Below are 27,872 nucleotides of genomic sequence, written 5' to 3'. Positions count from 1 at the left end.
TCCACTTCCGCTTTTTATTTTTTTTTATCATCATTTTAATATCCATGGTTTTAACACTTGAGAAGGACTGATTCAATTTCGCTGGTGTTTCTTATTCTGTCCTGGAACGCCATGTCGTATAATTACGTGGTAACAGCGCAGAAACCGACGGCAGTCAATGCCTGCATCACCGGTAAACGTGTTGTTCTTGTTTCTTGTTAGTTTCGCGCACCAGCATATCTTGGCAACCTCATCCACTACAACGTTAAGCTTAAGCCAAGCTACAGGCACTTGCAGGCCAGGCTCCCTTTGATATTGCCAGCAAGTCTATCAAGTCCATTAAATAGCCATTTTGAATAACCATCCACGGGACATGTGGTCGACTAATATCGTATGGCTAGTTATCAATTGTCATTCAAGTGAGCACAAAATAGCACGAGTCATTGGGTGCTCCTGCGCAACCGGGATGTTTTGAAGCCAGCGCTAGCTGTCTTCAGCTGTTTGTCGATGTCAATTTGTTTGCTATCTAACGTCTGTCAATTGGATTGCAATTATCTTCTTGTTTATCAGTTTGCCAAGAATCTTAAAACAGGTTTGGAACTTCAGTGTTGCTAAATTACACAGGAAACAGACAGGCCACTGCAGTGCCAGTCAATATGTCCACCTACATAATACATTGGCAAATTATACAATCGGGGACACTGCATAGTTGGGGATGTAGGGAGATTTACTTAACTAGCTAGCTAACGTTACCCTGCATTTATTTTGATTGCCAATATATTGGTGATAGCTAGCTAACTATTCAATGTATTACTTTCTAGGTTAAAATCACGTGTGATTAAAAACAAAACTTAATTTAAGGCATTATGACATTAACAAATCCCATATTATTAATTCAATAAATCACGCTATCAATGCAGTGAAACTTAGTGCATATTTTGTGAGTAGAAATGGTCTGCCTAGCTAGAAAAGTATTCCCAGTAGATAGAAAAGCAAATACTTGAACTCCAGAAATGTGCCTTTTCAAAATACAAGGAACGAGATCTGCTAGTCATACGGAAAGCACTCCTAAGAACTACTCATTTCACTATTAGAAAAAGTTAGTCCGACTGACTAGACCACCCTCTCATCTCCAGGCCACTTCACCTCTGCGGAGGACCTGAATCTGCTCATAGCTAAAAACACACGCCTGGAGATCTATGTGGTCACAGCGGAAGGGCTCCGGCCTGTCAAAGAGGTGGGCATGTACGGCAAGATCGCCGTCATGGAGCTCTTCAGGCCAAAGGTGAGTCTACTACTACCTGTATGTTTGTGTGTGCATGTTAGTCATTTCAATAGAGAGAGAACATTTTGAAACAGGGAGGTACTACCTGAACTTGTTCAATAAGAACACAGAATTATGTTTTGCGCTGCAGAAGGTTCCACTACGGTGTGCCCCTCTGAACAAGACCCTGGTTTCTTTCTGTAACTGCAATACAAGTTGTAAACTTCTCCTGATGCCGAACGTGAACATGGACATATGTTTTCACGGGCTTCAATGGAGAGGAACCTTTTGTCTGTTTTGACTGCAGGGGGAAAGCAAGGACCTGCTGTTCATTCTCACTGCCAAATACAACGCCTGCATCCTGGAGTACAAACAGAACGGGGAGAGCATCGACATCATCACCCGCGCCCACGGCAACGTGCAGGTAGGAGAAAAATAAATACGAGCATAGCCAGTGTCTTTGAGCTGTTGGAAATCAAAGTATGTTCTGCAAAACTACAACAGGAATACTCTGCAGACTGAAACAATAGGATGCCGTGAGACTCCTCTTAACTTGACCGACTTATTTATTTTTGCGTAGGACCGCATCGGGCGACCCTCGGAGACGGGCATCATCGGCATTGTAGACCCTGAGTGCCGCATGATCGGCCTGCGGCTGTACGACGGCCTATTCAAGGTGATCCCGTTGGACCGGGAGAACCGAGAACTCAAGGCCTTCAACATCCGCCTGGAGGAGCTGCAGGTCATCGACGTCCACTTCCTGTATGGCTGTCAGGCGCCAACAGTCTGCTTCATCTATCAGGTAGGGAGGGGAGGAGGTAAAATAGGGTGGGCGAGGCACAGGTAGGAAGTGGTGGATGAAAGAGGTACAATGTTGGAGCGGTTGTGTGTATGCATTTATATGGGTGTATGTTTAGGGGGTGGCTGGGGAGGACTTGAAAAAAATGCACGAGTAGGAATTTCATGCTGGTCAGAGAACATTGGGGAGTCAGAGTGGATGTGTCTATGAGACAGTAGTGCATGTCTGGTGAATGGGGGAAATGTGTGCTTTAGTTAGCAGAAATATCTGCGAGTGTCAGTCTGATTGTATCTGTGTGTTTGTGCTGGAGGACCCTCAAGGACGGCATGTAAAGACCTACGAGGTGTCGCTGAGGGAGAAGGAGTTCAACAAGGGGCCGTGGAAACAGGAGAACGTGGAGGCGGAGGCTTCTATGGTTATCCCAGGTGAGGAAAGAGAATGTCCAGGCAGGTTTCGACAATGGTCATCATGGCTGTCATCCAATCCTCATGAGATTGACTGTTCTGATGTTCGAAACTCTTAGATGAGTGTTTAAAGATCACTTCCACTGGAACTGCAGCGCCCAAGGATCCTCTTCTACTTCTTCCTCTTCGAGCGTATTTGAATGTGACTCCCTTGTTCGTTGATTGACTTGGTTGTTCATGTATTTGTCTATCAATTTTAGTCCCAGAACCATTTGGGGGGGCTATAATCATTGGACAAGAATCCATCACCTACCACAACGGGGATAAATACTTGGCCATCGCACCTCCCACCATCAAGGTGAGTTCAACTTAAATCAAAACAATGCAGAGGCTTTCAACTCTTTTCCAACATCATGCACCTTCATAGCAAGGATGAATTGGATATGGAGTATGTCACTTCTCCAGATGCTCGAAGCACTTTACGTAGATCAGAGGGAAACTCCCCTCATCCACCACCTCTGTTCCCTTTTCCCCAACAGCAAAGCACCATTGTCTGTCACAACCGTGTGGACCCCAACGGCTCGCGCTACCTGCTGGGGGACATGGAGGGCCGCCTGTTTATGCTGCTGCTGGAGAAGGAGGAGCTGATGGACGGGGCCGTGGTGCTCAAGGACCTCCGCGTCGAGCTGCTTGGAGAGGTACATGTTGTAGGCCCTCTGTCTCTTTCTCGTGATCTGTCTCCCTTGCTCTGTGTTTCTGGTTGTTTTCTCTTTTTTTGTGGTCTGTCTCATTTATTCTCAATGTCTGTCTTTTGTTCTTTTTATCTGTCCTTCTCTCCATATAAAGCCTTCTCTCTTGCTTTTTCTGTTTCCCTATGATCTCTTGTTCTTTTTTATCTGGCTCTGTCGTCTCATATCTTGCTTTCAATGTCGTCTCTCTTGAACTCTCTCCATTTTCTCTGCTTCTTTCCTGTTTGACATTCAACCTCTACATTACACAATTGAGTCTCAATGGCAGACTTATCCTTGAGTGTGTATTGTAAAAACAAAAAGTGTACACCGGGCACTTTTTTAAAGTTGCTGACATATGAGATGGGCTCAAGAGTAATGTCTATGTGCTTCCCTCCCTCCCTTGCAGACATCCATTGCGGAGTGCTTGACCTACCTGGACAACGGTGTGGTGTTTGTGGGTTCCAGACTGGGTGACTCCCAGTTGGTCAAGGTAAGGCTGGTCATATAGGAAACACCTCGATGAATGTAACCCCTGTAAAGTGTTGGTTATAACAATAAAACATCAATGAGGAGAAAACAATTGTGTGCTTCAATGGGTAGAAATTGCACCGCTCCAGAAAACTGGTTTTACGAGGTGCTTTTTGAGTATGGTAGAGTGTACTATAGCACTTGCAGACAACAAAGGGGATGATTCAAAGCGGCCGCGGTCATCCCCCTCTTCAAAGGGTGAGACACTCTAGACCCAAATTGTTATATTCTGAGCTGGTCACGGGTGCACCTCAGCCACGCTCAAGGTCCTAAACAATATCATAACCGCCATCGATAAAAGATAGTACTGTGCAGCCGTCTTCATCGACCTGGCCTTTACTCTTTCAATCACCGCATTCTTATTGGCAGACTCAACAGCCCTGGATTCGCAAATAACTGCATCGCCTAGCTCACCAGGTGATTTGACGCACAGTGTGTCAAATCGGAGGGCCTTTTGTCCAGACCTCTGGCTGTCTCTATGGGGGTGCCACAGGGTTCAATTCTCGGGCCGACTCTTTTCTCTGTATATATCAATGATGTCGCTCTTGCTGCGGGTGATTCTTTGATCCAACTTTACACAGTCGACACCATTCTGTATACATCTGGCCCTTCTTTGGACACTGTGTTAACAAACCTCCACAGGAGCTTCAATGCCATACAACACTCCTTCTGTGGCTTCAAACTGCGCTTAAATGCTAGTAAAACTAAATGCATGCTCTTCAACCGATTGCTGCCCGCAACCACCCGCCCGACTAGCATCACTACTCTGGACGGTTCTGACTTAGAATATGTGGACAACTATAAATACCTAGGTGTCTGGTTAGACTGTAAACTTTCCTTCCAGACTCACATTAAGCATCTCCAATCCAAAATTACATCTAGAATCGGCTTCCTATTACGCAACAAAGCCTCCTTCACTCATGTTGCCAAACATACAGTCGTAAAACTGACTATCCTACCGATGTCATTTACAAAACAGCCACCAACACTCTACTCAGCAAATTGGATGCAGTCTATCAGTGCCATCCGTTTTGTCACCAAAGCCCCATATACTACCCACCACTGCGACCTGTATGCTCTCGTTGGCTGGTCCTCGTTACATATTTGTCGCCAAACCCACTGGCTCCAGGTCATCTATAAGTCTTTGCTAGGTAAAGCTCCGCCTTATCTCAGCTCACTGGTCACCATAGCAACACCCACCCGTTTTTCTGCTTTTTTGCACACCTGTATTTCTACTTGCACATCCTCATCTGAACATCTATCAGTCCAGTGTTAATTGCTAAATTGTCATTACTGCCCCACTATGCCCTATTTATTGCCTTACCTCCTTCATTTGCGCACACTGTATACAGATTTTCTCTTGTGTTATTGACTGTACGTTTGTTTATCCCATGTGTAACTCTGTGTTGTTTTTGTCGCACTGCTTTGCTTTATCTTGGCCAAGTCGCAGTTGTAAATGAGAACTTGTTCTCAAATAGCCTACCTGGTTCAATAAAGGTGAACAAAAAAAAATGGCCATCACTCAGTAATCGAAAGGTACAGATCAAACCTGTTTTGAAATTCAAGAGTATATGAAAGGATAAGCAAGCCTCACTATTTTTTTTCTGTACTGAGTGGTGGACATCATCCCCTTTGACCATACTTATTTTTCTTTGAAACAAAGTCCACATGTTGTTTATCTGGAGTTGTCACATTATTGTTATGGCTTGTAATGGAAATTATTATTCCCCTCCAGCTCAATGTGGACAGTAACGACTCAGGGTCGTACGTGGCGGTGATGGAGACCTTCACCAACCTGGGGCCCATCGTGGACATGTGTGTGGTGGACCTGGAGAGACAGGGACAGGGCCAGCTGGTCACCTGCTCTGGAGCGTTCAAGGAGGGCTCCCTCAGGATCATCCGGAATGGTATCGGGATCCACGAGCATGCCAGCATTGACCTGCCAGGGATCAAAGGTCAGTGTGTGGGCTTCTGGGCCCTCTGGGGGGGGGCTGCTCTCTCTGGACAAATACCCAATGAACCCTTAGCCCCTATACCCCTGGACAGTTGAAGATCTGAAGGAGTTGAATTGGTATAAGCAATATATGGAAATGCCTCTACCTCTGATACATTAGGGCCAAATTCGAGTTGGCTTGAATGCGATTCTCAAATTCAAGCTGGGTAGAGGGAAACCCAGGCCAGTGCAACCCAGTTTCACAACTGGTGCCAGCTCAATTAGAATCCTGGCTGGTGACACCTTTACTATACAACCACCAAGCTGATCACTGCCTGAATCTGACACAGCATTTAGCTAGCTTGTCTGGGCTTGTTGCTGTTAGCTAGCACATGGACATGCAGTTGTCAGACATGACGTGAGTTACCACCATAGCTGGATCCTTCATTCATTAGCTTGTATTAGCTTGCAAATCATTTGAAATTACTTAACGTGAGCTAGCAGGAATTTTAGCTGACCAGGCCGTATTTAATGTTCGCTAGCTACATCATATCAAACCTGTCGTCTGGCTTGCTTGGTTAGCTAGCTAGCTAATAGCCAATGCCATGGTAAGCAAGGTAGGAATTAAGCTAGCTAGCTAGCCTCTTGTATGTAAATCCCATATATTTGGGGACCTTATTAGATTTTTTATATGTAATTCAGTCTGGTATTAGAAGGTAGCCCCTATCTGCAAAAGCAGGGTGTCTGTGGAAAGCTGAGTATCTTGGCTATTGATCTGTGCCTTAAAGTCTTTGGTGTGACTTACTGCCATATATGAACATACAAATGTGAAGGGCAGGCTGAGCCGATGACCTCATTTCAAGATGGTTGCTACCTACAATCCGGTGTTGTGTCTTTGGCTATGCCGGATTAAGTGATATGACATGCTATTCTATAAAATACTTTATCAATTAATATTACCTGATTGAGCTAATAATGTACTAGAGAGTCGGGCACCACAAAATAATATTTATAGAGCTGTTATCTTCCGAATAAACTCTTAAAGACCTAGTAATATTTTAATATCAATAGCAGTCAATATTAATCGTCATCTTAATTCAGTCTCATCTGAAAGTTGTAAATTCTTAGTTATCTGCACGAACCCTGGCTAACTTGTTGAATCAGCAATACAAAATTGGGTTTAATTATTTATTTACCAAATACCTAACTAATCACACAGAATTACACACACACATATTTAAATCATAACTTGATTACAAATTACGTCATAAAGGAAAACGTCCATAGCGGGCGGAAAAGATATGACAGCTGGTTACACAAAATTAAAGGGTCTGGGTTTGAGTGAAAGAGCGGGAAGACTGAGGAACAAAGGGCGAAGCTGTGCTATCGTAAATACAGTATCTTATGCATTCTAAATTACCTCCCATTTGGAAAAGGAAAATGCAATAAATATTTACTCTGAGCTGTGCTTCGGTAGGTTGGTGGTAGATGGAAGGCTGTGTTGCCCAACAGAGTCCTTTGTCCTTTTGAAGAATGTCTCTGCTGGTAAATTGAATACGTTGCAGTAACATCGTTGTGTGGTAGACGGGATACCCTGTCTGTTCCTTCCTAACCCTCGTTTTCATCTGCTGTTGCTAACTCAACGGCTAGGAGGTATCACTTCTGTAGTGAATAAGAGTTCAAAGTTCATACTATTCGCAACCAAAGCTCACGCTGATGTTGGCTTTGTTCTGTAGTTATTATCTGAACCATTCTGACATTGGACCGTCGTCCTCGGAACAGGAGGTTACATTGTCGTCAAGGCTTTATATAGGAAGGGAGACGAGGTTGCGTTTGAAAGGTTTTATAGCCCATGTCCCTTCACAGGGGCGGCCAACTGATTGAGCAGAGCCCTACCTTATGAAAACCCAAATATCACATTTTAGAAGCTAAAATCACATTTCATCCCATCACGAATAATTTCATATTCAAATGTTTAAATTTAACAACCATTCCATGTGAATCTGATAACTCTGATGTGTAGACTTTCCACTGTAGAGTTTATCATCTTATCATTGATCATACACTGACATCATATTCATTAAGTACCACCGCATATGTTCAATTGGTCGGATTACCAGAATATAGTTAATTTCCCCCCACCATCTGATGTTCCCAGAATCTCTATGTTAACCAAGGGTTTTGCAAATGTAACATCAGTAGGGTAGAGAGAGGAAAAAGGGGGGAAGAGGTATTTATGACTGTCATAAACCTATCCCACAGGCCAACGTCATGACACCGGTTAGCGTTGTGAAGCATTAACGAAATAGACACGAAATGCGTTGATTCACACCGAAGGCTGGGACTCCACAGATCATGAGGATGTCTTATTTGTCTGCCTGTGACCTACCGTTATTGATCACCAGCCCCGAGAGATTTATTTTACCCAAAATTTTGACCAAACTGGAAACATCTTACAAGATAAGCTTCGATTTGGTCTGTGTTTGAGCCTTAGCTACTTGGGGGTTATGACATTCATCCTTAGGTTGGTAGGAACAATTCTAGCCTATTGCGAATGGTATCTGATGATGTATGACCTAATGGCAACATCGAATGTCCGAGTGACTATCTTTGTTTATGAAAAATATGATGAACACTTGGATATACCCTGTATGTCCCTTGACACCACCACAATGTTTGATTTCTGTTCTAGAAATGTAGTTTTTTACAGTGAACAATCCAGTGTGCCAAAAAAGTAAAATTACCACATTCGGACACTTGTACCCTTGATACCCCATAACACCACCACAATGTTTGAGTGAGGTTGATACAGTAGCAATTGTGGTTTTATACTTAACAAATAGCATTTAGGGATTGCAAATATGTAATAGCACTGGAATTATCTCATTTACAGACATATGCCACTTTGGAAAGGTTTAGGGACACTTGGAAATGTCCTATGACCACACCTGACACCACTTACTAAGATATCTGGCCATTTCTAGTTGTTAGGTCTATCAATCCCATTTTCTTCTGATATTGTTCAAATGTTTTGGAAGCCATGTGTTGTTTTTCCAGGTATGGGCATCAATAATTCACTTATAGCTTGTCAATGAAAGATTTGTTTCAAAATAAAAAAACAATTAGAATTTTTTTTTGTGTTTGTTTGTGCTTGATCTGGTATATTTTGAACTATAATTCCTATCTTCTGATATTTTCCTCAATCTCCCAGCTGTCTTTTTTCCAAAAAGTTTTGGCTCTTCAGAATCATGTAATTACACATGAATAGCAGTTACTTTTGGGTATGTCGATTTATGCAGAAATCTACATTTTCCCATTACGTCTAAGAGGCTAGCCTGTTATGCTAGGGAAGACACTAACCGTTTAGCTAACATCAGCAAGCTAAATACATGGCTCTGAGTCTGACTGGCACTGTCAGGAGTATGGGATAATGTGAGTTACAGCATGGTGAGGCTGAATTAAATTCTTCAATGTCTTGCTAGCTAGCAACATTAGCGAAGCCAGCTGCAATCACATATTGGCTACCTAGCAACATGACATTTCTCATTTCTGCAGGCAGTGAAAATGTAATTTGAACTAACCCACCAAGGCCAGCCCAATCTGTGTAGACTTCAAAGTGCCAATGGAAATGGGGCCTCAGTGGGATTTTCTCCATATTGTTTGCATCTGTCTAATCTTTGCTGTTTTTGAATTGTTGTAGTTTTTTCTTTCTTTTTTTCCTCCTGTTACTCGTGAACACGATTAGAAGACGCAATTAGTTTACTTGGGCAATCAATGAGACCCAGATAGAGAACAAAACCCTTAAGAAACTATCAATTAAGCTACAGCGTTGACTCCTTTCTAGTTCAGGTTCCTGTTTACTTGGCACCTAAATAGAAGAAAACCGACTAAAACCGGGAGGGACTACCTGGACTTAATCCAATAGTAGTCCAAATAAGAAACTCATTCTTGTTTTCTGTTGCAAAATACTTTGAAACATTTTCTGTTGTTTGCCCTAATGAAACACCACCTAGATAATAGAATGCTGCTTGTAATTCTAGTTCAGTGGAACACTTGACATTTTATTTTCCTCCATATTTATTTTGTTGTCCTCCCAGGTTTGTGGCCCCTTCGCTCAGAGGCTGGGAGGGAGACAGACGACATGCTGGTCCTGTCTTTCGTCGGCCAGACAAGGTGAGACAACCAGTGGTCGCCTTATAGAAAGGTTCTGCCCGTGTTGGCCACAATGCAATCACTCCCTGTCCAATCTGGCGAAGCCTTGCCTAATGCCAACATATCTTGTTTATATGATCTTGTTGTTGATTTGACACCTATTATAACAAAAGGGAGAATAGACAGACAAAATATTTATTTAATTTCGAGCGTCAGACATTGACATGGATTGATTTATTTTTATACCAATTTTAACAAATAAGAAGTTTACAAAGGTTGAAATGATCAAAATTGCATGAAGAAGCTGTTGGTCGCTAAATCCGGCGACGACTAGGACCATGAAAAATCTGGCAGCTGGATCTTGTCTGAGCGGTCGACTGAATGTCCTCACTTACTATTACACTTAAACTGATTCACGAAGATCTTCCCACTATAGTGCTGTCTGGTCAGAACATGTTTTGGGGCCCATACTGAACACTTTGTCACCACCACGCAGACAGAGCTGATTCTAAAAGGGGAAACAATACAATCATTAGAAGATACTAAAATACATATGCAATATAACAATAAGCAGATGAGCAAACTGTGGCATAATATAAACATATGAATGAATTCAATAGGATGGCATCTGGCTTGGCTTGGATCTTAATTTAGGGCTACTGCGCATGTGCTGGGGCACAGAAAGAGCTGGAAACTTCTAGAATCTGTAGAATGGTACCAGCTAATACACAAGTAACACAAGGTTAAATATATTGCAGATATAAACATATTGCAGCGGTAGTATGCATATAATATTAACATTGCTAATACAATACTAATGATAATGCTAGGTTGCACTCAATAAACACACTTGTGACAATAATAATAACAAAACCACTCTTATTGCAATGGACGCACACAACACTTAGTTAGGAAACGGCATGTGAACAGTTGCTCAGCACTTCCTCTTTCTTGCAACGGCATGTTAACACTTTCTAACATGAGGTGTCTAGGGCGGAGCCCTGCATTGCGTCCAAGCATCCTTATTGGTTGGAAAAGCCAAATAATCATATTGAGTGAGCCATCCATTTTTACAATGTAAATTGCTTATTTCCACTGAATAACAATATAAATGCATCATGCAACAATTTCAAAGAGTTACAGTTCATTCAACAATCAGTCAGTTGAAATGAATGAATTAGGCCTAAATCTATCGATTTCACATGACTGGGAACACAGATACCTTAAGCAAATAAAAAGTAGCAATGTAGATCAGAAAATCCATCCGTATCTGGTGTGACCACCATTTGCCTCATGCAGCGCGACACATCTCCTTTGCATGGAGTTGATCAGGCTGTTGATTATGGCTTGTGGAATGTTGTCCCACTCCTCTTCAATGGCTATGCAAAGCTGCTGGATGTTGGCAGGAACTGGAACACGCTGTCATACACGTCCAATCCAGAGCATCCCAAACATGTTCAATGGGTGATGTATCTGGTGAGTTGTGCAGACCATATTACAGAAATTGTTTACCGATCCTTGCGACATGAGGCCGTGCATTATCACGCTGAAACATGAGGTGATGGCAGCGGTTGAATGCAGGGCTCGACATTTAAGTTTTGTCCACTTGTCCGTGGTAAGTCAAATAAATAGTCGGACAACCAGAATGTAGATTTCAGTTGTCCGGATGGACAAGTTTTAAAAAATCACAACATCAAACAATTACTCTGACCATAATCGGATCAGGCGGCGGCACTGCCACAGGACAGTGCGTGTTCGGCATTCTGAGTAAATTGCCTATATTCCTATTTGCTATATCCCATTTGCTATATCCCATTTCAATTACGGTAATGTTATATTTACACAAAGCAAGAGAATAATATATATGTGACATGAACAAAGCCTAATCCTACTAACTGAAATATCATAAAGCAATTAAGACAAATTAAAGTTATGAGTAGTATTTTCTGAATTATTCTAAAAGTGTTTAATGTCCTAAAGTTTGCCGTTTTTAAATGTGAATTATTGTGACATTTTGGAGTCTATACTATTCTCATATTTATTTTGAGTGACATATTTTAGGCCACAATAAGTGAAATTGAGCAAACAATAACACGATGGAGGCAACAAGGACAAGTGACAAAAAAAAGTTAATGGCAGGACAATGAGCCTCAGGATCTCGTCATAGTATCTCTGTGCATTCAAATTGCCATTGATAAAATGCAATTGTGTTCGTTGTCTGTAGCTTATGCCTGCCCATGTCATAACCCCACTGTCACCATGGGGCACTCAGTTCACAAAGTTGACATCCGCAAACCGCTCACCCACATGACGCCAAACACGCGGTCTGCCCGGTACAGTTGAACCGTGATTAATCGGTGAAGAGCACACTTCTCCAGCGTGCCAGTGGCCATCGACTGTGAGTATTGCCCACTGAAGTCTGTTACTACACGGAACTGCAGTCAAGACCGTGGTGAGGATGATGGACACGCAGATTAACTTCCCTGAGACCGTTTCTGACAGTCTGCAGAAATTATTCTGTTGTGCAAACCCATCAGCTGTCTGGGTAGCTCGTCTCAGACCATCCCGCAGGTGACGAAGCCGGATATAGAGGTTCTGGGCTGCAGTTGTGAGGCCGGTTGAACGTACTACCAAATTCTCTAAAATGACATTGGAGGCGGCTTATGGTAGAGAAATGAACGTTAAATTATCTGGCAATAGCTCTGGTGGACATTCCAAATTTGTGCACAAAATTTGAGAGAAATAAACTTTTTGTGCATATGGAACATTTCTGGGATCTTTTATTTCACCTCATGAAACATGGTACCAACACTTTTATATTTTGGTTCAGTATATAATAAGTTGTTCTGTGTTTGTGTGTCAGGGTGCTGATGCTAAACGGGGAGGAGGTGGAGGAGACTGAGCTGCCTGGCTTTGTCGACAACCTGCAGACCTTCTACTGTGGCAACGTGGCCCACCAGCAACTCATCCAGGTATATACACACGCATACTAATTATGAGGGAAAAAAATTGATAGCTACATATTGGGATACTATTTTTGACAATATATGGTATCATTTTGACTCGTAATATTATTTTTTCGCTAATTGCCTGTACCTGCACAAACTCCTATTTCCATGACTGATCAAAACTTTTCTCATTGCTCTCTTATCCTTCTGAGGCAGACGTATGGTGAGCAATATGTTTGGAACATCGAAATGAAATACAATCGCAGTATTGATTCGCAATACAGTGCCTAGAAAATATTTATACCCCTGGACTTATTCCACATTTTGTTGTTACAGCCTGAATTCAAATTTTATTAAATTGATTGTTTTTCTCACCCAGCTAGACACAATACCCCATAATGACAAAGTGAAAACATGTTTTACATTTTTGGGGCTAATTTATTGAAAATGAATTACAGAAATATCTTAATTTACATAAGTATTCACACTCCTGTGTCATTACTTTGTAGAAGCACCTTTGGTGGCATTTAAAGCTTTGAGTCGTCTCGGGTATTGTCTCAGCTTTGCACATCTGGATTTGGGCTCCATGCTGGCCGGGAAAATTCCTCCACGAGAGGTTGAAAACCAAAGGGCCAATAACCTATCCTCCTACTAGGCCTATCGTAAAAGATATGTTAGGTACAAACAGTAGCTTATTTCCCAAATATTCAAAACAAGAAGATGTCCTAAAGTTGTGGCTTTCAAAAATAACAAGAATGAAAGTCGATTGCCTCAGCCTAGGAATAGGCTATTCTCAATCACAGATTTGAGACAAATATTATTTATTGTTCTATTATTTTGAGGCAAATTTAGCAATTGTTATCCAGTACTGCAGACTGCTTCTATCCAGCCCATGATGTGAGCCTATAACCTAGCTCACTACGGTAAGACAGCCCGTTCTTCATCAGACAGTCACTGCTCCATCATGTGCGTCTGCCACAGACACGCGCGCACACACACACAAACCGGTGCCACGCACACACACACAAACCGGTGCCACGCACACACACAAATGCAAGGGCACCCTTGCGATTTTTCTTTGGGGCAGAATCTTCTGTTTTCTCTGCAAAACTGATTGAATGGCTTTTTTTTTTTTTTTTACCCAAGAGGCACCTGACACTTACCATAAGTGAGAAATTACACATAAACAAGAATCACTTAGCATAAACCAATTTAATCCACACCATTTTTTTACTTTGAAAAATCTAATTATGTATTTTTTTATGTGCTGTTGTAAGTCAAACAAATACACATGTGAACACAAAGTTTTAAAATCGTGAATTGTACAAAGGTGCTGATATATTTATTTATGTATGTGTGTGTGTGTGATTCAGATCACGTCAGGCGGTGTGCGTCTGGTAATGCAGGACAGCAAGGCCCTGGTGTCTGAGTGGAAGGAGCCGCAGGGCCGGAACATCAGCTTGGCCGCATGTAACTCCTCGCAGGTGGTGCTGGCCGTGGGCCGCGCCCTCTACTATCTCCAGATCCTCTCGGGGGAACTCAAACAGATCAGGTACACACAACTCAAATCCATTCGGACTTAATTGACAGTGTTGTTAAACAGCACCAGAGACTTGGTGAGCCCCATACCAACTGAATTGTAAATACGTGTGAATTAACTTGTGAATCAACAGAAATGAGTGCCTTCAGAAAATATTCATACCCTTTGACCTACTCCACATTTTATTACAGCCTGAATTCAAAATAATTGAACTTAATGGGGTATTGTGTGTGTAAATTGATTGACACACAATACCCCCATAATGACAGTAAAACATTTCTGTATAATTATTTTGCAAATGTATTGAAAATGAAATATAAGTAAGTAAAAGTCATTCACAACCCTGAGTCGATAGTTTGTAGAAGCACCTTTGGCAGTGATTACGGCTGTGAGTTTTTCTGGGTAAATCTCTAGCTTTCCACGCCTGGATTGAGCACCATCTACCCGTTTATTATTTTCACAATCTTCAAGCTCTGTCAGATTGGTTGTTGATCATTGCTCGACAAAAATGTTCAGGTCTTGTCATAGATTTTCAAGTAGATTTAAGTCCAAACTGTAACTTGGCCACTAAGGAACATTAACAGTGTTCTTGGTAAGCAACTCTAGTGTAGAGCTGGCCTTGGGTTTTAGGTTATTCAAGGATTCAAGGAGCTATCATCTTAAGTAGCACAGCAGATGCAACGCATTGAATATTTACATTCACTCAATTGAAATGAATTTTGTAACTTTGTCCCAGAAGCGTTTAACTGCTGCCCACTCTCACATCATATGAAGGAGTCTGTCTACCTGATTTAGGGGACACAGTCAACAGTTGGGAGTTGGGACCATTTTCATCCTAAAACATTTCCTTGGTGTTAAATACGGTCAGGGAACAAACTTTAAAAAAAATATTAATGGTTCGTATTACGGGATGCCAAGGTTGTATTTCTCAAGATTCTGTTCCAGTTAAAGAGTTGTTCAGAATCACTTATCTGTGGATCATACTTTTTTATTGGCTAGCTCAGCATATGAGCTTTCCAAAAGTTTTTTAAAACATATATTATAGTGATCGGTCCTTTCGTGAGCCTAGATAAATTATTTATATATTCCATAATTGGATAGGCCAGTAGTTGGGATTCCCAAGGGACTCCATAGGACAACATAGCTGACTAAAGTTTAAAATATGTGTGTGTGGGGGGGTACCTGGTAATGTGTTGTTTTACAAACCTTTGAATGTTCTCAAACCATTGCTATCCGTATATCTGCAAGGGTACGGATTCCACATGTGAAACATGGGGGGGGGGGGGGGGCAAAATGCTGCCCTCCAAATCGCAAGGCATTATTGACTATGAACATGCCATTTCGATTACCAGTTGCATTGTTTTTCAAGTTGCTGCTAAAGAGAAATTGTGTGAGCAATAATAAAGCGTAGTTTAACATTGTTTAAGGGATATGTCAGTTAAGACCTCCACTTCCAGTGCAATAGGATACATCATATTTCTCTCCATACTCAGCCAGTGGGGGGCAGAAGAATCATGTCTAAACAAATTTAGGATGGGACGAAATGCTAGTGTCTGGAAATACAATTTAAAATGTATTTAAACTGTATTAAATAAATGTTTTTCCTCATCAATTGACACACTACCCCATAATGACAAAGCGAAAAAACTGTTTTTTAGAATAAAAAAATAGCTTATTTACAGAAGTATTCAGACCCTTTGCTATGAGACTTTAAATTGAGGTCAGATCCATCCTGTTAACATTGATCATCCTTGAGATGTTTTTACAACTTGATTGTAGTCCACCTGTGGTAAATGCAATTGATTGGACATGATTTGGAAAGCCACACACCTGTCTATAAGGTCCCACAGTTGACAGTGCATGTCAGATCAAAAATCAAGCCATGAGGTCAAAGGAATTGTCGGTAGATCTCCGAGACAGGATTGTGTCGAGGCACAGACCAGGGGAAGGGTAGCAAAAACATTCTGCTGCATTGAAGGTCCCCAAGAACACAGTGGCTTCCATCATTCTTAAATGGAAGAAGTTTGAAACCACCAAGTCTCTTCCTAGAGCTGGCTGCCAGGCCAAACTGAGCAATCGGGGGAGAAGGTCCTTGGTCAGGGAGGTGACCAAGAACCCGATGGTCACTCTGGGAGAACCTTCCAGAAGGACAACCATCTCTGCAGCACTCCACCAATCAGGTCTTTATGGTAGTGTCCAGACGGAACCCACTCCTCAGTAAAAGGCACATGACAGCCCGCTTAGAGTATGCCAAAATGCACCTAAATGACTGACCACGAGAAACAAGATTCTCTACTCTAATGAAACCAAGATTGAACTCTTTGGCCTGAATACCAAGTGTCATATCTGGAGGAAACCAGGCACCGCTCATCACCTGGTCAATACCATCCCTATGGTGAATCATGTTGGTGGCAGCATTATGCTGTGGGGATGTTTTTCAGCGGCAGGGACTGGGTAACTAGTCAGTATCGAGGCAAAGATGAATGGAGTAAAGTACAGGGAGATCATTGATGAGAAACCTGCTCCAGAGCGCTTAGGACCTCAGGCTGGGGCGAAGGTTCACCTTCCAACAGAACAATGACCCTAAGCTTACAACCAAGACAACACAGGAGTTGCTTCAGGACATGTCTCTGAATGTCCTTGAGTGGCTTAGCCAGAGCCTGGACTTGAACCAAATCGAACATCTCTAGAGAGACCTGAAAATAGCTCTACAGCGACACTCCCGATCCAACTTGACAGAACTTGAAGGGAACTGCAGAGAAGAATGGGAGAAACTCCCCAAATACAAGTTTGCCAAGCTTGTAGTGTTATACCCAAGAAGACTCGAGGCTGTAATTGCAGCCGAAGGTGCTTCAACAAAGTACTGAGTAAAGGGTCTGAATACTTATGCTTATGATATTATTATTATTTATTTTTTGCCAACATTTCTAAAAACCTGTTTTTGCTTTGTCATTATGGGGTATTGTTTGTAGATTGATTGAGGGCAGCGGAACTATTTGATTCATTTTAGAATAAGGCTGTAACGTAGCAAAATTTAGAAAACTTTAAGGGGTCTGATTACTTTCCCGAATGCTCTGTATGTACACACACACACACCACTTTGAACCCAGTTGGAGTCAGCTCTACAGGCCATCACTATGCCCGAGGACAGTCTTACACTGCTGGCCAAGGAAGGCTCTACTAATGTGGTCTGGTCCAGCAAACACTGCTGATGCTGAGCTGTAGCAAAAGCCGTTCCTTTTTGAGAGTGGGCTGTACCCACACACTGGGGTAAAACAAATATCCAATGAAGTCAAACTCAGCTACACAATGTTAAAGTGCTTTGAGCACCTATAAAAGCACTTCATAAATCCAATCCCATATGAGGATGTAGTGAGATACCCAATGGGGTGGACTATTCTCATCACTCATCTTGAAAAAACTTTTAAATCAATCCGGTGTCATTAACACAATGGAAAAATCCAATGATTTATTATTGAAATCGCATGGGAGAAAGAGTAAAAATAATTGGTACAATTTAAGGCGTATAATGTCTGGCCAGGTGAGATGTAGTCGTTGTTTTTGTGTGTCTAAGTTGTTTTGTATTTGGAGTAAAAAATAAAATAAATAAATATTAGCTATAGTCATTTTTGTTGTTGTTGAACTAATTGAATACAAAAATGAATCCAATCCCATGCCCTTCTCTCTGTCCCCCCTCAGCATGGTGGAGATGGAGCATGAGGTGGCCTGCCTAGACATCACGCCCCTGGGGGAGGGCGGAGAGTCGCCCCTCTGCGCCGTTGGCCTGTGGACGGACATATCGGCCCGGGTCCTCAAGCTGCCCTGCTTCACCGCCCTGCACAAGGAGATGCTCGGAGGAGGTGAGATGGAGATTCAACAGTGTACTTAAAGGGATAGTGAGGGATGGATAGATGGAGGAACTGATTTGAACCTTATGTGTAGCCAGGTAAGTCTGTGTAACTTTGAGAAAAATACCATTTCCCACTGGGGATGGGTACTAGTACTCGGTTCCAGATTTTATATTTGGTAACTATTAATTGACAACATTTTAATAAATGTAACTATTTAGCAGGTTCAATTCATAAGCACTGACAACATTTCTAATGCTGAGATGTGTTTGTTGTTTGGAGTCTGAAAACATTAGTTTAGTTTTCAGTTGAGTATCAGAACAACCAGTAATTGGAGCAACTGTTATTGCAGCCCCGTTTCACGCTAACATGCCAGTATGCAACATTTATTTTCCAGAGTACTTGAACCCAGACATTCTTTCAAATGCCCGTCCACTGTTCTGTTTTGTTGCTCCCGACCATGGTCTTTTAATAAAGCTTCTCAAATATCAACATTTTTATAAAGATATCATGATTGGGAGCAGTGAAGAATTGGCCACACATTCTCTGTATTGGACATTCTCTTTGTCCTTCTGTTATTATTTTGGGATGTGTTTATATACCCCTCCTATTGAAAGCCTGTGTAACTTGGCCGTGAAAGGGGAGGGAATCCTAAGGGACAGAAGCACTCTACTGCTGGTTTCACACGTCCTCAATCCATTTTTGCAATGTTGCAAAAGATGTTATTGTGAGACCTAGCTGTCGATGCCTTCTTATTTGTGCTCGGGGGATGAATAATAGTTGTTTTTGGATTGACAGTGGAATTCTGCTGCTATTCTGAAGCTTTTCACACATTTTACGTGATTGTGTGTGTGTGTGTGTGTGTACAGAAATTATCCCTCGCTCCATCCTGATGACGACGTTCGAGGCCAGCTACTACCTGCTGTGTGCCCTGGGAGACGGAGCGCTCTTCTACTTCGGCCTGGACCTGACTACAGGTCAGGCTGCTGGAGAAACACATACTTCTGTTGCCTTTCGAGTCAACATTTTTATAAAGATTCCAGACAGTTAACTGCACCATCATCTAATTCATTGATAGAACAAATTAGGTTAAGATGTGTCAAATAGGAGGCTGTTCATAGGCCCGTTCATTTGTCTTCACAGCTGCAGTTCGATTCTGTTTCAGAATTCTGAAAATGTCTTGAGAATTTCAAACTCTTCATTGGAAATACAATTGAGTGTATAAAACATTAGGAACACCTTCCTAATATTGAGTTGCACCTGCTTTTGCCCTCAGAACAGCCTCGATTGGTCAGTGCATGGACTCTACAAGGTGTCAAGCGTTCCGCAGGGATGCTGGCCCATGTTGACTCCATCCTCTGAATGGGACAAATACACAATCCCCTTTCATGTGCGCTGATTAAAGTGGATTTAACATGTGACGTCAATAAGAGATTCACCTGGTCAGTGTATGTCATGGAAAGAGCAGATGTTCCCAATGTTATTGACACTCAGTGTATATTAAAAATGGAAAGGGTTTTAGATTGGAATTGCCGCTTATCTCCTGAACAGACTGAATTGAAAGTGCACTTACCCCCTGGCAGGGTTGCACACTTATTGTTAAACTGTTGGCATTGACCCTGTTGTGTTGCCAACAGGCGTGCTGAGCGAGCGGAAGAAGGTGACTCTGGGCACCCAGCCCACGGTGCTGAGGACCTTCCGTTCCCTGTCCACCTCCAACGTGTTTGCCTGCTCCGACCGGCCCACCGTCATCTACTCCTCCAACCACAAGCTGGTCTTCTCCAATGTCAACCTCAAGGAGGTTAACTACATGTGTCCCCTCAACTCCGAGGGATACCCCGACAGGTTAGTCAGTCACGCTCGTCTCAATAGTCCACAGTGGCATCCTTAGCACTTCTTCTCCGTTTGGACTGATGTGGGGACGAATTCAACAGAAACCTTTTTTCCCCCCTGTCATCTGTCCTGTGGTTTCAGACCAGTGCAAGTGTTGGAGAGGAGACGGAGTCTCATTCAACGACTCTAAAGAAAGAACAGGAATGATAGCAGAGCTAGACATGAATATGTAACGTACCTGTTGTTGGTGTGTGGTTGTAACCTGCGCTTCTGTGTCTTTGGCAGTCTGGCGCTGGCCAACAACAGCACTCTCACCATCGGGACCATCGACGAGATCCAGAAGCTCCACATTCGCACGGTTCCCCTCTACGAGTCTCCCAGGTAAGAGGGAGCAAGACCCGTAGAACTAGTTAGAGTAGAAGTATATCTATCCAATGGATTTACCCGAGGGGTAAATCCAGAGTGAAATATTTTTTATTTTATTTTTTTACTCTTTCGCTCTCTGTCACTCACGCACTCCCCCCTCCCTATCTCCACTTTATTCTCGCTCCCTCCCTCTCAGGAGGATCTGTTACCAGGAAGTGTCTCAGTGTTTCGGGGTGCTGTCCAGCCGCGTGGAGATGCAGGACGCAAGCGGGACCACGGCAGCGGTGCGCCCCAGCGCTAGCACTCAGGTAGCTGCACACCATCGGGTATTTCAGTGTACCATTGCCAGGATCTCCTGTTCTGGGCCCCGTAGTTGAAAAGGAGTGCTGATTACGGATGAAGACCTTTTTGAATATGGGCCGTGAGCCTCGTTTCCCGTATTCAACGGCGTTTTCATGATGCATCGTGACTTAAGTACAACTGCGTGTTTTGTAGAAGAACCGTCCGGAAATATCTGTGAACTTCGCTCTATATGAACTAAAGCATCAGCTTTCAGAGAGTTACTGCATTTTATTTAGCAGTTTTAGTGCAATGTTTTTTTCTGGGGGGGGGGGGGGGGGGGGGGGTGCCTTGAATGGTAGTGGTGCACATCGCTTGGCTGACAATGTGTCCAGATGACTTAGTTTAGTCTAGGTTTATTGCACAAAAATCAAGAAAAGAGAGAAAAATCATTATTTACAAGAAAAACTTGTAGATGAGGAAGAACCTACTCCCTTTTTCCCCTGGCCTTGTGGGTGTGCATAGTCTGGGTTTTCATATTTTCCCACTTTCTCCCTACTTCTCCCCCAGGCTCTGTCTAGCAGTGTGAGTTCCAGTAAGCTGTTCCCCAGCAGCACCTCCCCACACGAGACCTCCTTCGGGGAGGAGGTGGAGGTGCACAGCCTCCTGGTGGTCGACCAACACACCTTCGAAGGTAAGCCCCCTTTAAAACTTCTTGACTAAAGAAAACATTTTCAAGTGAGTTAATGGTGATTGTGCTGGTGATTGTACTCTTGGAGGAGCACACCAAATTCTCACTTTTTTTGTGGTGATTTGTCCTCAATTGCGTGATTTTCACACGTGTGTTCGTCCTCCCAGTGCTCCACGCCCACCAGTTCCTCCAGAGTGAGTATGCCCTCAGCATGGTGTCCTGCCGCCTGGGCAGGGACCTCTCGGTCTACTTTATCGTTGGCACAGCAATGGTCTACCCAGAGGAGGCGGAGCCCAAGCAAGGCCGCATCATCGTCTTCCACTACACTGACGGTGAGGGCTAACTTCTTTCTTCCATCCTCATTGTTCTCGCTCTCTTGTTCCCATCATTCTTCCCCTGTTATTCTTTCTCACCCTCCTCATCTGTTTTTGCTCGCGCTCTCTCACACTTTCTTCTACAGTCTCTTTCTTCCCCTCGTCTTTTTCTCACTCATTCTCTCTCACCTTTTTCCTCACTCGTTCCATGCCTCTTCCTCCCTTGATAGTGCCTGATAGCACCTTCCTATCGACAATCATCTCAGTCACGAAGATGAATGACTCGGAGTGAACAGATGCTGTGAAAATACTGTATCAGAGAGCTATAACACGAGCCTGAAAACCAAACTGATGTGCTACTTTTCTCCGTTTGTTTAAAAGAATTGCCTGGAATCCAAACCATTATGCTCAGTTTCACCTTTCTTTCACAGTGAAACAAATGGTTAAACAAAACGTATCCGTTTGGATTTCAGGCTACTGCAGCACCGGCTCTGACCCAGACTGTTATTTCTTCTTCTTGTGTGTAGGTAAGCTGCAGACGGTTGCAGAGAAGGAGGTGAAGGGAGCCGTCTACTCCATGGTGGAGTTCAATGGCAAACTGCTGGCCAGCATCAACAGCACAGTGAGCATTTCACTTTTGATGGTTTGAAAGTAGATGTTTTTCAAGGCCAGCTCCTATTTCACAGGCTACAGTTGTAGACACTCGCATGGAGGGGAAATGTTTACCTCCACTTAAATTAAAACTTTCACAATGTCTCTCGTTGCCATTAATGCATCACTAAGTGAATATTTGATTTAAGTGAAAGTTAGGATTCGCCCCATGGTACTTGGCAATAAAAAAATGTAAAAATGAAGAAAATTAAAGGAGACATTCCGCGGTTTCAGTTTTATTTCTCAATCCTGACGTTAAAATGAGTTGAAAACACCTCGGTGTTGCTGACTTGTCAAATTCAGTGCTTCCTCTACAATGACCCGTAATGGCTACCGCGGTGAAACTAGTTATGGGGCCCACAACCATACTGTGAAAGGGTGTTAGGGATAATTTATGTCTATCCAGTAGTATTCTTTCCAATGGAACGTTGGAATCTAAAGGAACATTGAAGGGTGTATTTCTTGTAGTTGTATGATATGCATGTCTCCTACAAAAACAACCTCTGTGCTTTCGAGTCCTTGTTACTCCGAAACTACACTGCAGCGTCCGGACTCTTCTCCTCGACAATTGTGCATGTCAATATCAACGCATCGTCAATGTGCACACGCCCCCCCAGGTGCGTCTGTACGAGTGGACGGCTGAGAAGGAGCTGAGGACCGAGTGTAACCACTACAACAACATCATGGCACTCTACCTAAAGACCAAAGGTGACTTCATCCTGGTGGGAGACCTGATGAGGTCTGTGCTGCTGCTGGCCTATAAACCCATGGAGGGCAACTTTGAGGAGGTAAGGAACGATACTAAGAGAGGCCCTGCCGGTGTCCACCCTTTTTCCTTAAGAGGATGGTGGATGTGCTCAACGCCACACTTCAAGGTCTAAATGACGATTTGTTTGGTTTTGCTCAAAAACAGTTTTTTTCCCCCTTGGATACAACATTCTCCAAAATATAGATTTCAATACTTTTATTTTGTCGCCCTCATTTCTCATGGGCTTTATCAAGGAGGATTCAACACCAAACACTTGCAATGAATAAGAACTTGAGTGATGAGTTGGAACCATTGTTTGTTATCAATAATTGCACCTCTTTGGTGAATAAAGTTTATTGAATGGAATTGAATTGAGGCACTGGTGATAAGCCTGCTTTTCACCTGTCACTCTTCTCAGATTGCCCGTGACTTCAATCCCAACTGGATGAGTGCTGTGGAGATCCTGGACGATGACAACTTCCTGGGGGCGGAGAATGCCTTCAACCTCTTTGTGTGTCAAAAAGACAGGTGCGGTGGGAGTCTTGACCTCTTTCTGGAATCTTCTCGCCTCAGAAGGAAGAGACCTCTAATACGGTTTAGGAGGCAAATAAATAGTATGTGGTAGAATCGCAGAAAGACTAATTGAGATGGAGCCCGGGCCTAGACATGTCCTCACACTCTCACCGCCATCATCCATAAGCCGTCAAGTTAATCATCCATGATCACTGAATTCCATTGACCTTTGTCTTTCTCTCCCTCGTTCTTCCTCCTGTGCTGTTTCGCTTTCGGTGGTCATCATTCTGTTTGTCACCATCTTATTTCTTACTACCTCTTCCCTCACGCGCTCCTTTTTTTTCTTACTCATTGCCACTCCTCTACATCTGCTGCTATTGCTTTTCCCCATTTTATATTTTTCTGCCTGCCTCTGTATCAGTCGCTCTCTCTTTCTCGCATCACTTTCTCTCAATTATAATATATTCAATGCTACTTTATTGGTACGAAATAAATGGGTACCCATTGCCAAAGCAGAAATGTGTAGATAAATGGGTACAATAATTAACACTTTTTTTAAATATATTTTTGACTCTGAAATGTAGTTTTTTTTTTTAGAATGAAGTGAATGGGTACACATTGCCAAAGCATGAAATAATTAGGCCCAAAATAGATGTTGAGCTCTCTCCCCCCCTCTCTCTCCCTTGGCAGCGCGGCCACGACAGACGAGGAGCGACAACACCTGCAGGAGGTTGGCGTGTTCCACCTGGGGGAGTTTGTCAACGTCTTCTCCCATGGGTCACTGGTGCTGCAGAACCTGGGCGAGAGCTCCACCCCCACGCAGGGCTCCGTGCTCTTCGGCACCGTCAACGGCATGATCGGTAATGCCCCCCCCCACTGCCACATGCCAGGGCTGTATTCACTAGAAACAAAAATGGAAGCAAATGGGATGAAACCGGGAGGGCCTAACCTGCATTTGTACAATAAGAAACACTTGTTTTTTTTCCCATTGCAAAACATTTAGCTATGGTTTGTTAGTTTGCCGTAATGAATACACCCCAGGGTCGTAGAGTATGTATTAGCACAAAACAGTTTGAGACCGCAAGAGAGATCTGTGTTCTTCTTGGACATGTTGCTGTAGCAGCACTTGGCTTTCAAAATGTTGTTTTTCTGATGCAGACTGTACTGATGCCAATTTCAAGGTCCCGAATTCCCCCGTGTCTTAATTTTTTTTTTTTTAGGCTATCTACAGTTATAGCGAAGCTGTACAGATTTTCCTCAACTACATAAGCACCCATCTTCAGGATGAGAGGTGGGGGGGCAGTGGAGAGGACGCATCTGCTAGTAATTTCCATGTGACTTCCAAAATCAAAGTCAATTTACTTTCTCAATTTCTTTCATAGCTGTGGTCATAAAGAAAGGGGAATGATGATTGGAGTGTTCACCGAAGTTCTGCAATGACTATTCCCCCCCCGCAAAAAGCTGCACAAGGCATTTGTGTTCGTGGACAACGACATATTCAGTAGGCACAAATTGTAGCGGGGAAAAAATGTCACCTTCCCTCAGTCAGACAACCCTCTCTCAAATTCCCTCTCATCTTCCATCTTTTCTCCTCCACTAGGTATGAGTGGCGAGCACCACGAGCATACGGATCTGCACATATCTATTTCGGTTCTCCTTTTATTTTCTCCCATAAATGACAAGCCACCTGTCTTATGTCTCTAGGTCTTGTGACCTCTCTGTCCGAGGGCTGGTACAGCCTGCTGCTGGACCTGCAGAACCGACTCAACAAGGTCATCAAGAGCGTGGGCAAGATCGAGCACAGCTTATATCCTTTCCTTCTGGTGTGTGTGGACCTGCCCCTATGTCTCACACTGAAAGTGCCTTTTCAGAACCAGTGAGCACCACTGTCATGGGTGGTAACTTGGTACCACCGACCTCTATGTGCGCTGTCAGAATGGTAATTGTTGTCATAACATGCCTAAGCCCGTAAATGAATGCATGACAAGGCCCCGTGTTTTACCGTGTCATGCGTGAATGAAGCGACGGCCTGAAGTTGACAAGTAGCCGTGTGTAGGTGATACGGGGAAGTAACAATAGGGTTGACGACCTTGGGATTTTGGATCACGGTAATTGGCCAGCCAAATGACCGCCGTCACTGTAATAACCATTCGAATAGGCACTCCTTCGCTCCTGACTGCATGTGCTGCCATAAAAATAGAATGAATAGAACATGAAGTTCTATTGAATAGAATATCAAGTCAATGATAGCATAATGGGAGGCCATTGCGAGGCGCAAAGCAGGAAGTGTAGCCATCGATATGTGCTGTGATTTGTTGATTTAAACTCAACTGAACTGACATTACAAAAACAACATTCTATTCCATGAGCCAGATCAGTTAACATCATTTGAATCAACATTCTTCATTACCATGGAAATTATTATCGCAATACCAGTGAGTGGCGCAGCGGTCAAAAGCACTGCATTGCAGCCTGGGGTTTGATCCCGTGACCTGGAGCCCCATAGGACAGTGTGCAATTGGCTCAGAGCTGACTGGGGTAGGGGAAGGTTTTGTCAGAGGGCCTTCCTTGGCTCATCGCGCTCGAGTGACTCCTTGTGGCAGGGCCGGGCACTTGCAAGCCGACTTCAGTTGTCAGTCAAACGGTGTTCCCCAAAACATTGGTGCAGCTGACTTCAGGTTTGTGTGATAAGTACAGGTCATGTTTTGGAAGATGCATGACTCAAACTTCGCCTCTCCCGGGCTCATTTAGGAGTTGCAGCGATGCGCCAAAGACTGTAATTCGGAGAGAAAATAGAGTAAAAAACAATATATGCTTGTGGACATACCACCCCGAACACATCTGATCTCAGTAGCTAAGCAGGTTCAGGCCCGGATTGTACTTGGATGGGAGACCGCCTGGGAATACCCGGTGCTGTAAGCTCAAAAAGAAAACAATACCAGGCAGCCATTGCGTGTACCCATCATTTTACCAGTCAAATTGCAAGGGTTAGAGCTCCCAAGCCCCTTCTATTGACTTCTGTTCACTATTTCTGTGCTGCTGCAGGGATGGGTTGTTGCCTAGGCAACCAAAGACTTGTTTGCTACAACACTTGCTTGTTTCAGGAAGGAGCAACAAAGTTTCATCATGTTAGAAACGGACTCAACCGCACAAATTCCCGGCTGTCCCGTCTTCAGTCAGCTGTTCGTTCTTATATGACTGTTGTTTTATTTTCAAGACAGTCTTCATCCATAACCGTCAGTTTCACGGTTATACACTAATTGTGCAAGCCCTAAGAATCACACGTTTGAGAGACTATTATTGTGGTCTAAAATCACTTGCACTGTACTTTCCTTTGAAAAAGGTGGCAGTTCTCATTTCAGGGGCTGCTACTAATTAAAATTATTCAGTACCAGGTGCTCATATTTTAGAGTGAACATTCTATGAGTACTCAAACCCCCAAAAATGCAGGTTCTGGTACTCAAAAGGACAGAGTTCTCGGTAAGAGGACAGGCTTTGCTGTAGGGGTGTGTGTGTGTTATTTGTCTTCCTTGACTCTGGCACCTGGAGGTCCTTCCATACGGAGCGTAAGACTGAGCAGGCCACGGGCTTCATCGACGGGGACCTCATCGAGAGCTTCCTGGACCTGGGCCGCGCCAAGATGCAAGAGGTGATCAGCACGCTACAGGTACGGACACGCATACACTCTCACTCACACAGAAACACACACTCTCTCAAACACACACACACACACACACACAAGCTCGCTCGCACTTCTTGGACTGCAATAATGCTTGATAAAGGTACCACTTAGATGCACGTGTCCCATAGCTGTGCGGGTTAATGCAAACTACTGGGACAGTGAGCTGACAACACCCTCTTCTGCATTTCAGATTGACGACGGCAGCGGAATGAAGCGCGAGGCCACCGTGGACGAGGTCATAAAGATTGTGGAGGAGCTGACAAGGATCCACTAGCCCCTCCCACTCAGACTCCGGCCATTACGGAGGGGAGTCGGGTGGAGGGGTGGCTAGGGCTCTGTAAATACTTATAAATAAATAAAAAGGTGTTTGCATGACCGTCCTCCGGACTTCAAATTAATTGACAATGTTTTTTAAATCCGATCCCACATCAATACTTCACAGGTGCTTGGTTTAACAAAAATAGTCTGTCGACCATAACGATGACAGGCAAAGGGACTGGTTAGAAGGGGTATGGAAGGGGGGGGGGGAATCACTGCAGTGCGAGGACGAGGAAAGATGTCTCATGGATTTGACAGGGATCTACTAAAGTAGGATAACGATACCTTCGCTATTTTGTCATTGACGTTTCTCCATGTTTCTTTTAATAAAGGTTGCTTTAGTACTGTGTA

The 27,872-nt window shown here is 43.4% G+C and overlaps 1 protein-coding gene across 2 annotated transcripts; it reads left to right on the top strand.

Moving 5' to 3' along the window:
* The first annotated feature begins 14 nt into the window (after positions 1 to 14).
* Positions 15 to 27,872, top strand: LOC109895549 (DNA damage-binding protein 1). 2 transcript variants are annotated; one of them, XM_020489319.2, is made up of 26 exons: positions 15 to 172; positions 1,116 to 1,264; positions 1,551 to 1,667; positions 1,824 to 2,045; positions 2,353 to 2,467; positions 2,707 to 2,804; positions 2,986 to 3,144; positions 3,584 to 3,667; positions 5,441 to 5,660; positions 9,736 to 9,811; positions 12,654 to 12,762; positions 14,112 to 14,290; positions 17,978 to 18,138; positions 18,996 to 19,103; positions 19,764 to 19,971; positions 20,245 to 20,340; positions 20,522 to 20,633; positions 21,175 to 21,298; positions 21,463 to 21,627; positions 22,137 to 22,231; positions 22,878 to 23,048; positions 23,427 to 23,536; positions 24,212 to 24,381; positions 25,226 to 25,328; positions 27,065 to 27,188; positions 27,394 to 27,872. In XM_020489319.2, exons 1-26 carry the CDS (start codon positions 112 to 114, stop codon positions 27,475 to 27,477), a joined length of 3,420 nt encoding a protein of 1,139 aa, XP_020344908.2. In that variant the 5' UTR covers positions 15 to 111; the 3' UTR covers positions 27,478 to 27,872. The 2 variants fall into 2 exon arrangements, with proteins under 2 accessions (XP_020344908.2, XP_031686477.1); XM_031830617.1 differs by lacking the exon at positions 15 to 172 and adding an exon at positions 240 to 571.

This window comes from Oncorhynchus kisutch, linkage group LG8 (genome assembly GCF_002021735.2).
Source record: "Oncorhynchus kisutch isolate 150728-3 linkage group LG8, Okis_V2, whole genome shotgun sequence".
Lineage (NCBI taxonomy): Eukaryota > Metazoa > Chordata > Actinopteri > Salmoniformes > Salmonidae > Oncorhynchus > Oncorhynchus kisutch.
This window is presented reverse-complemented; position numbering and strand designations above follow the sequence as displayed.